Source organism: Artibeus jamaicensis, unplaced genomic scaffold (genome assembly GCF_021234435.1).
Source record: "Artibeus jamaicensis isolate MK-2021 breed Jamaican fruit bat unplaced genomic scaffold, CSHL_Jam_final contig_3191, whole genome shotgun sequence".
Classification (NCBI taxonomy): domain Eukaryota; kingdom Metazoa; phylum Chordata; class Mammalia; order Chiroptera; family Phyllostomidae; genus Artibeus; species Artibeus jamaicensis.
Genome location: NW_026521747.1, coordinates 70,553 through 80,575, shown reverse-complemented (window position 1 = coordinate 80,575; position 10,023 = coordinate 70,553). Strand labels below are relative to the sequence as shown.

General features: G+C 48.5%; 1 protein-coding gene across 1 annotated transcript in view; it reads right to left on the bottom strand.

Annotated features, from left to right (window-relative positions):
- Positions 1-1,090: 1,090 nt before the first annotated feature.
- LOC128627121 (ATP-binding cassette sub-family C member 2-like) overlaps positions 1,091-10,023 on the bottom strand; it is a gene marked incomplete at its 5' end in the record, with an annotated part of 78,525 nt that continues 69,592 nt past the window's right edge. The window contains 4 exons of the mRNA XM_053663514.1: positions 1,091-5,121; positions 5,750-5,944; positions 8,438-8,604; positions 9,467-9,625. Coding sequence (XP_053519489.1) covers positions 4,992-5,121; positions 5,750-5,944; positions 8,438-8,604; positions 9,467-9,625 — 651 coding nt within the window. The remainder of the gene's footprint in view (positions 5,122-5,749; positions 5,945-8,437; positions 8,605-9,466; positions 9,626-10,023) is intronic.

Below are 10,023 nucleotides of genomic sequence, written 5' to 3'. Positions count from 1 at the left end.
GACCAAAAATGTCGCAGGAAGACCTCAAAGCCCCACAGATAAATCTAAGCGACGAAGAAATAGCAAAACTCTCAGACGCACAGTTTAAAACACTGGTCATCAGAATCCTCACAGATCTGGTTGATTATAGCCACAAATTAGAGAAACATATGAAGGCTAAACTAAGGGAAATTAATGGAATTCCACAGGAAACCCATAGAGATGAAAAGGAAACTGGGACTCAAATCAATGGAGTGGACCAGAAGAAAGCGAATAATGGCCAAACAGAAAAGAGTCAAGGAGCAAGAATTCAAAGAAATGAGGAGAGTCTTAGGAACCTCCAGGACATCTTTAAACGCTCCAATATCCGAATTATAGGGGTACCAGAAGGGGGAAAGACACAACCACCAGTGGAAAAATTATTTGAACAAATAATAAAAGAAAATTTCCCCAGTCTGGCAAAGGAAATAGACTTCCAAGAAATCCAAGAAGCTCAGAGAGTACCAAAAAAGTTGGACTCAAGAAGAAACACACCAAGGCATATCATAATTACATTAGCCAAAATTAAAATGAAGAAGAGAATCCTAGAAGCAGCAAGAGCTAAGGGGACAATCACCTACAAAGGAGTCCCCATCAGACTGTCAGCAGATTTCTCAAAAGTGACCTTACAGGCAAGAAGGGGCTGGAAAGAAATATTCCAAGTCATGAAATCTAAAGACCTACAACCAAGATTGCTCTATCCAGCAAAACTTTCATTTAGAATGGAAGGACAGATAAGGTGCTTCTCAGATAAGATCAAATTCAAGGAGTTCATCATCACCAAGCCCTTATTATATGAAATGTTAAAGGGATTTACCTAAGAAAAAGAAGATAAAAAAGTTGAACTCACTGTGAGCAAACTCACAGTTATTAACAACCACACCTAAAACAAAAGCAAATTCAGAGGACAACTGGATCAGGAGTGAATCATAGAAATGAAGATCATGTGGAGGATTAGCAACAGGGGAGTGGGAGAAGGAGAAGGGGGGAGAAGGTACAGAAAACAAGTAGCATAGACAGTAGATAGAAAATAGATAGGGGGGAGGGTAAGAATAGTAGGGGGAAATACAGAATCTAAAGAACTTGAGACACGTGTTCATGAACTAAAGGGGGGGAATGGTGGGGGAGGGGCATGCAGGGTGGAGGGGGGAATAGAACAAATGTAATGGCATAATCAATAAAATTAAAAAAAAAAAAAGAAGCTCAAAATCTGTTTCACTGGGCAAAAGTCAAGTATGTCTGGTTCCTCCTGGAGGTTCCAGGCGAGAATCTGTCTCCTTTTCGAGCTTCCAGAAGTTGCCTGTACCCCTTGGCTTGTGGCCTCTTCCTCCACCTTCAAAGCCATCAGCAGCATCTTCAAACCTCTCTGCTTCTCATCACATCGTGTTCATTCTGATTCTGACCCTCCTGACTCTCGCAAGGATCCTTGTGACTGCACTGGCCCAGCTGCATGTTCTCCCCACCGCAATGTCCTTACCGATACCTCCCCTTTCACCATGTAAGGTAAGCCTCATGGGTTCTGGGGATTAGGACCTGGACGTCTTTGGGGACCGTTTTATCTACCTGCCACAGGGATAGAGTCGTGACACTCTTTAGGCCTGTTGTCTGTTTGGGAATGGAAAGGATGCACCCCAGGCCATACCAGCGTCGCTGGAGCAGGGACCAGCAAACCTCCTCTGTAAATGACCAGACAGTACATAGTTCAGGCTCTGCGGGCCACTCAGTCCGCCGCCACCCCTCAGCGCCACCACTGTAGCACGACAGCCAGCAAGGATAACAGGGAAACAAGTGGGCATGGCCGTGTTCCAGAAAAACCTTTATTTACAAAAACAGCAGGACAGCCTTGGCCCTTGAGCCTCACCTCTACCCCAGGTCCAGCTAACACAAAAATATCCTGGTCATCCATCAACAGTGAAGTCAATTATGCAGCAAAACGAAACCTTTTGATGAAGGAAAATGAAGAGCTTGCCAAAGTGTAATTGGTTTACAGATAACTGTAAATAAAAGTAACTAACTGGACCACTAGTAAATGTACCAGGCAAATATTTATGGGACTAGTTTCTGTCTTTATGATGCAACTAACAAACCAGACCACGATGCAGCAGCGCACGGGTGCTCGTGCACAAAGAAGCCAGCTCTGGGCAAGGGTGTCAGCTCCACCCACGGGGAGGGATGTCTCTCTAGAGGTACAACCAGTGGACAACTCGACACCGGACAGTCTCCGCGGATGGATACCAACAGAGTTGCTGCCGGGAGAGAACAGGCAGGTGTGAGCTGACCTGGCAGGTAAGTGTCCCAAAGGCTGGGCTGCAGAACCAGTGCTTCACTGTGGACACTCTGGAGCAGAACAGCCAAATGAATGGCCGTGCGGTGAGTGCCAAGGTGTCCATCCGAGAGACTGTCAACATGGCGACCAAGGCCTTGATTGTCAGAGTTGAAGAAGAGCTCTGTGTTAGTCCATTTTTAAAAGTCTGTAAAAACCAAACTAGTTTTAAGTCATTTTTCTTCCTGTAATTCTTATTTTTATGCTTGTCTTACCTAAAGGAAATACAGCTTTTTATATGATCCTCTTTTTTCTTCTTCCCTGACTCGTTGCTTTTTACACTGTAACACTTAAATTCTACAGCATAACCAATTATAAAGCAAAAAAGGAATACTATGAAAATGGAGCGCTTCCAATTTTTTAATGCAATTTCATAATCTTTTACATGTGTCTTCAGACAGGGTGAATTGAAGCCTTTAAGAAAACTGCTTAGTGTCTAATCTATGTAGAATACTAAATTCATGCTTATAATTGAATGTGGTCTTTGCTAAGTAAATCTAAATTGTAAAAGTTTAGATTTTTAGAGATTTAAATGTCAGTGTTTGTACAATACTGTTTGCTAATTTTAAATAAAGATACGACTGGTTAGCATTTGTGATTAAATGAATTCTCATCCTAATACCTGAATGAAATGAATTTCTTTAGAGGATATGTCGAAAGGCGCACATAGAAAACTAGCCTGCAGAAAACTGAGGTCTGATTGGTACATTTCTTTTTCCTGTTTGTGCCAATGTGTCAATGTGGAGTTACTTTGTTTTCTTCAACTCTATTTCTGCATTGTCATTCATTTTTCCCATTCAATTTTTAAAACGTTTTTTTGAACAAACATGCATATGCTTGCTATATTCTGGCCACTGAAAGAGAGAAAGAAAATGAGTAAGAAATTATTCCTGTTTTCAAGAGGCTCACAGCTTACTGAGGGAGATCCAAACATAGAAACTTCCGACAAAGTCACCACACTACCCGACGCTACACTATCGCCGGGCCTTGCAGCTGGAACCACCACACGGCTACCCTCAGACAAGAGCCATGCCTGTCACGACTGCCATCACCTTTCCCAGGACAGATTGCCCTGCCTCTCTGTGTCACGGGCGTCCGAAGTTCGTTCGGTGCCAGCACAGCTGATTAACGGGACCTAGTCACATGGCTGCACCCTTGTCTCCCACGAAGCATCCTGAGTTTAGGAAGTCCCCAAACACAGAACTCTGGTTCAGATGCAGAAAAGGACTGAAATTGACAACAGCGCTGACACTAGCTTGGGGTATAAGAGGAGAGGGGAACCTCTTGGCTGAGTCAGAATGAGTTAGAGGTAGCGGGGGATTCCAAGCAGAAGGGATAGAAAAGCAAAAGGCTAGAATCAAAGGGTGCGTGTGTGTGAATCTAAAAGCATTTACTGTGGCTGGAGCCTATGGGAGTTAGAAGAAATGAGGTTGGATCAGATGTTAGGGAGCTTCATTACACCGTACTGAGGAATTTTACCTTGACTCTGGGTGGCCATTGAATGAAGGGTTGAAGCAGAAGACAGAACATGAATGAATGACCCACAGACATGGACAACAGGGTGAGAACGGATGTGGGAGAGGGGAGGAGGGCAAAGGGGGCAAATGGAGATAACGGTAATAGAACAACAATAAAAATGATTTTTTTTTAAGTTTTGCATATTTGATCCCTGGTAGTCATAGGGGGATGGATCTGAGGAAACCTACACAGGCAGCAGGGGTTCTCAGGACAGCTCAGGCTCACCCAGCCTCAGAGAATGTCCACAGCGTGAACAGCTTCTCGTAAAAATTCACAAGGCATGCAAGGACATAAAGCGCCATGGGTGAGAACCAGCAGAAACCTCATATCGGAACCTCAGGCCGTGATCAGGTAGCGGTTTGTACTCTACTTTGTGAAACCTCAACAGTAACCAGGTAAATGTAAGTGAAAACCTCACTGAGGTACCAATCCATACCCATCAGACTGACAAAGAGCTTTTCGTCGGCATTGCCAGTTTGGCATTAACCAAATATATTCATGTAAACGTGTGCACGCCCCCCTTCCTGCATTACACCCTAAGAAAGTCCTGCACATACATCTCAGGAATTATATATTAGAATGTTCATAGCAGTACAGTTCATCACAGGAAAAAAAAAGCCCTGCTGCTGACCAGCATTAGAATGGGTCCACAGCAGCACACTCACCCCCTGCTGTACTACAGAGCAGTGAGAAGGAACTCGCCCCACTATGGGCGTGGAATGGCTACGACTCAAACATAATACTGAATGAAGTCGTGGAAGAATGTGTGCAGTATGAGCCAGCCATTTGCATAAGTTTTTAAAAAGGCACACATTGTTTAAAGATACATACAAAGTGGTAAGACTAAATGGAAGGCAAGGGGATAATTATCACGGAACTCAGCACAGCGGTCTCGGGCGGGGCGGGGGTGGGGTAGCCGGGATGAGGGGCAGAGTGGGCTCGTTGGGGAGTCTGCTGGAGCTGCTGCTGTTCATTTTCTTCACCTGGGCAGCGGGTACACAGCTGTTCACTTACAATCCTTCTTTAAGATGCACATTTTACACACCTTTCTCTACATATGATATAGTTCTCAAAAAATGAAATTAAATAAGTAATGATCCTTCTAGTCCTTTCTGAGCCTCGGGACCTGCCGTCACAGTGCTGTGCTGTTCCCACGTTCAATGCCAGCTTCTTTGGCCATAAAATAAAAGGGGCCAGGTTTTTCCAGCAGTTCCTCGGGGCTGCCATACTCCACAATCTTCCCGTTGTCCAGGACCATTACCCTGAAACGCGGGAGAGGGAAACGCCGGCCTTAGAAAGCAGCACCTGGGCCTCGGCCTTGCTAACAACCAGCCCTCCGTCCTGGTACGGTCATGCCTACCAGGCTACAAAGCAGCGCAATGAATGAACCACAGCTGTTTGCTCCAACTCGGACGAAATCCGTATGAAATGTTGAACAGAGAATCAAGTAGTAGAAGAATATTCGCCATCTGAGTCCATTACATAAGCTTTTTTTTTTTTTTTTTTAAGATACACATTGTTTAAGGCAGCCCCGTTTCTAGGGTTGCCGACCTCACCCCCGTGTCCGGCGTGGTCCGTCAGAGGAACAACGCAGGTTTCGGGGGGCGCAGCTGAGCCCCGTGGGGGGGGGTCCGCACCCAGCGCCTGCCACCGGGCCTGGGCCTCCACCTCCCTGGGCTCCGTGACGGCTACAGCGACACACGGTTTTCCATTTTCCCCGTAAGGCAGTTTCCTTGACCCTGTCGGCTTTCATTACCTTGATGTATATCATTTCGGACAAATGACTTGAAATCGCTCACTCTCCGATTGTTCCCCAGTAAAATGACGGCGGCGGCTCCTCCCGCAGTGACCCACCCGCACTTCGACAAAGGGTTAAACCGCCCCACTCACCGGTCGCTGTCCAGGATGGTGTGCAGCCTGTGGGCGATGGTGATGGTCGTGCAGTGGGAGAACTCCTTCTGGATGGTTATCTGGATGAGGCGATCCGTCTCCAGGTCTACGGCCGCAGTGGCCTCGTCCATGATCAGAATCTTGGATTTCCGCAGCAGAGCCCTGGCCAGGCACAGTAGCTGCCTTTGCCCGATGCTGCAGACCAGGGGAGAAAACACGCCTTAGCCCAGGGCCCAAGGAAGAACCGGGGTTGGGAGGTCCGGCCGAGGAGACTTAGAAAACCCGCACCCTAACCGCCCCGGTCCACAATGCCACGCGGCCTCTTCCACCAGCTGTTCCTTGTTCCCACGGGCAATGTTCGCCAAACCTCCCCGTGAATTAGAAGACCCAAGTACTTGATTTTAAAAACTCACACCTGTGGGCCCCCCGTACTCAGGTGGAATAGGAAGGAGCCAAGGAATGTGTATTTTTAACAAGCAGCCCAGGGAATTTTCTTGTGTAACAAGCTTGGGAAAGAGGAGGGCAGGAATAAGCACTTTGCCTTTGACTACGGTGACATCCTGGCACGCCAACAAGTCCAAAGCAAGACGGATGCCCCAAGTTCAATTCTGCAGTGTCTGACCCGACACCATAAAGATACCGCAACACTGCCTCAGTGGCATTTCTTAGTGGCCTTCGCAAATCCATCTGTTATTTTAATGTGTAATTCTGGTCTCAAGGCTCATTATCTGTTCGAGGCCTTCTGCCTCGATTAGAGATGTAGCTCTCTAATGAACATGTCTTGGTGTGAGATGCAATGCATGTGGAACTTGAATATGTGAATTTGTGGATTTGTGAAACACAAATCACTTTAATTTGCGAAGAGCTGGTAATGAAGGCCGGACCTCTTACTTACATAGAGAAGCTTTGGGAAATGATGTGGAGCAAATACTCCGTAATTAGCTGATTGCTCTTGCCTGCCGTGGCCATCAGGGAACATATTGAACAGAGGGTGGCTAGACTAAAAGTCCTGTAATTCTCTGGGAGAAAATTTCTGCAGATGAAAAGGCACCCAAGATGAACTTCCAGTTTTTCTCTGTACTGTAAAAACAGAGGCCACTGCGAAACTAGTTCCTGAGCCGACACCCAACTCCTGCTGTTCTGTCGGACCTCCTATCACAGGCTGCTGCTGAGGCCCCAGTTTGGCTCCAGCTGCCGTGTCTCTCTCCCAGCTGATCCATCTCTGGGAAGTTTACGTTTTACCACCACCAAACACGGGCTGAAATCAAGGCGCTGGGGATGCCTTCGAGTGTCTCCAGCATGGGCAGAGAAGGACGGTGTGATTTTTCCTTATAAGCCGGAAGCATCAAGGCCCCCCCTCCCCGCCATCACATCCTGACGGAGGGCTGCACAGGGCCCCTCGTGTCTGCAGCATTTGCTGCTGGGCCTTTCCTCGCACAAGGCCTGTCTTCCCCACTGAGCCATCGGTGCTGGGAGGCCGGCGGTTGGGTCTGTGTCCTCCACCGCTCTGTCTCCAGTGCCTGGATGTGGTGGGTGCGCAAGCTGTTCCTGTCGACCGAATGTTTGAATGGTCTATAGGCTACGGGCGCACTTAAGTCCTGCTGGTTCCTACACCCATTTCTGGGGGGAAACAAACGTGGCAGCCTTCTCTCCCAAAGCTGCACACTGAAGTCGTCTGGGCCCCTGAGTCAGCTGGTCTGGGGTGCAGCCTGGGCACTGAGATGTTTTTTTTTTTTTTAAAGATCCCTGAGTGATTCTAGTGTGCAGCCTAGTTAAGAACCAGTGTTCTGGGCAGCGCTTCTCAAACTGTAATATACATGAAAATCACCGGGGAATCTTACTAAACTGCAGATTCTGCTCAAGAGCCTCAGTATCTCCATTTACAAGTCCGCGGGTGAAGCCAGAGCTGCTGCTCCACTAATTGAGTTAACGGGGCCTCCCTTCTTTGATGAGCCTCACCTGCTAGTGGCCCTGGCCCTGCTGGCCACTCTGAGGACCCCTGGGACTGCAGGAAGGCCTGCGTCTGAGCAGTGGGTTTTGGCTGAGGGCTGACCGTCAGCGTGTGGAGGGAAACACTCAGTTGTCAAAGGGAAATTGCCAGGTCAACTTATTAACTGATAGCTAAGCATGTACTGAAGGCTGTAAGTAAATGTGAACTGTCGACATTTATAGAAGGCCTCTGGGAAGGCAGCAAGCACCGGGAAGCGGAGAGTCTCTGCAGGTGTCAGGTGTTCGGGGGCCCGCGGACTCTGTGGATGCCACGTCCCCGTCACTGCTGCCCTGCAGACCTGTGCTGCCCCACCTGGGATGCCCACAGCAACCCCCGGGATCCTGTGGAACTCCCAGGTCCAGCGCGCACCTCATACCGGTGAAACCCGACTTTCTTGGCTTGGACTAGGCATCGGGATTGTTTTTGTCCTGACTGCAGGGAGCAGCTAAAAGGAAAAAACTCCACAATGGCAGACATGGGAACTCCATTTAAAGTCTCATGAGGGCACATGCACCAACAATCAGTAGTTCCCATGCACATTTTCATCTGTTCTCTCCTGTCATCTTCACAGCAGGTCCCCTTTACACACGAGGGATCACACCTGGGCCGTGCCAGGCACCTTCTAGCGCACGGAGCCAAGCAGTCATTCCCCTCACCTCCTGTCACTGCCTGTGGGTCGGTGGGTTAGGAAACATTACCTGAGGTTGTCACCGGCCTCTGTCAGCTCATGGGACAAACCGAGTTGCAGGCCGTACACAAAGGATTTGAGGTGAGCCAGCTCCAGGGCCTTCCAGATCTCCTCATCTGAGTAGTTGTTGAAAGGGTCTAGATTCATCCTCAGGCTTCCAGAGAACAGGATGGGGTCCTGCGTGTCAAGGGACGAATGGGGCTATTGGGGCTAATGGCAGAAAAGGGGCTTGCCGAGCTGGGCGGCAGGGAGAAAGTGAGTAGAACTAGCCCGGGAGGGAAAGCTGGGTTGCAAGTCCCACACTCCCAAAGAAAAACTCATGGTGTGGAAATAGAAGAATCATGGGTGCTACAGTCACCGGAGAGGAATTTATTACGCCTTTGAAGAAGCTGGAGAAAAGAGTGCATCAAACCGAATAAACCCCCCGAGAACCAAAACCACCCCGAGAGAGACTCGGCTGCAGGGAGCAGAGGAGGGGCGGTTCTAATGAGGACCCACATTCCACCCAGAAGCCTCCAGGACGGTCCTTACTTGGTGGGGTCCAGAGAGGAAGCCGAAGGGAAGTCTCTCTTGCCCATGCACTGAGAGTTGGCTTGCTGGCAGAAACCTGCAGCAAACTCCCTACTCTGTCTTTTAACCTTATCAAGTGAGGAATATAAAGCTTAATTGTTTCAGGCTTCAGTGGCAAAACTGCTAGTGCTGATCGCAAAAGGTGGCACAAACCATGCTGGGCTATAGAAATGCTAAATAATCATCTGCTTTATATGACTTGGGTTGTGTTGCTGCCACCTACTGGCTAGCTACAGGCAGTCACACGAGCATATTACAAAAAATAAGAAAAAAGAAAAGAGAAAACAAAAAAATAGACCTTATTTTTGGAAGTTCTGGAAACAGTGTGTTTTAGGGAGGGAACTAGCTCAGGCACCCGGGGTAGCCTGCAGAAATAACACTGCTCATGGAATCTACACCAAGAAGAAGACGCACACGTTTCCTGCCTCTGTCCCCTGCCGTGTGTGACAGAGGAAGTGCCAGAGCTCACCTGCGGGATGATGGTCAGTTTCTCTCGGAGGTCGTGGAGCCCGATGGAAGCAACATCTACCCCATCGATGATGATCTGGCCGCCTGCAGCCTCTAGGATCCTGAAGAGGCAGTTTGTCAGGGACGACTTCCCGGCTCCTGTCCTGCCCACCACACCAATCTGTAAGGAGGCCCCCAGGTTAGGTCACCATGTAATCCTTGGTGGAGAAAAATGCAGCCTGAGGCAGTCAGAATCACAGGTCACAGGTGGAAAGAGGCAGTGATTGGCCACTTGATCTCTAAGATGTTGAACCGATTTGGGGTTCGGTGGGGAAAAGGGCTGAGACGTCAGAACAAGACAGCTGTCCCATCCCGCCCCTAGCCTGTGGCTCGCCGAGAACCACAGTGACTATTGGAAACGGACGCATCGGCAGCTGTTGTTAAAATTATTACTGGAAATTATAGATTTTTAAAAATCCTTGTTTAGAAGTGAGAAGGGAGCGATCAGGCCTGTCATCAGCTGAGAACCAGACCTGACCTGGACCTCGGCATTCTTCCCCAGAGGGTTTCTGGTCCTAC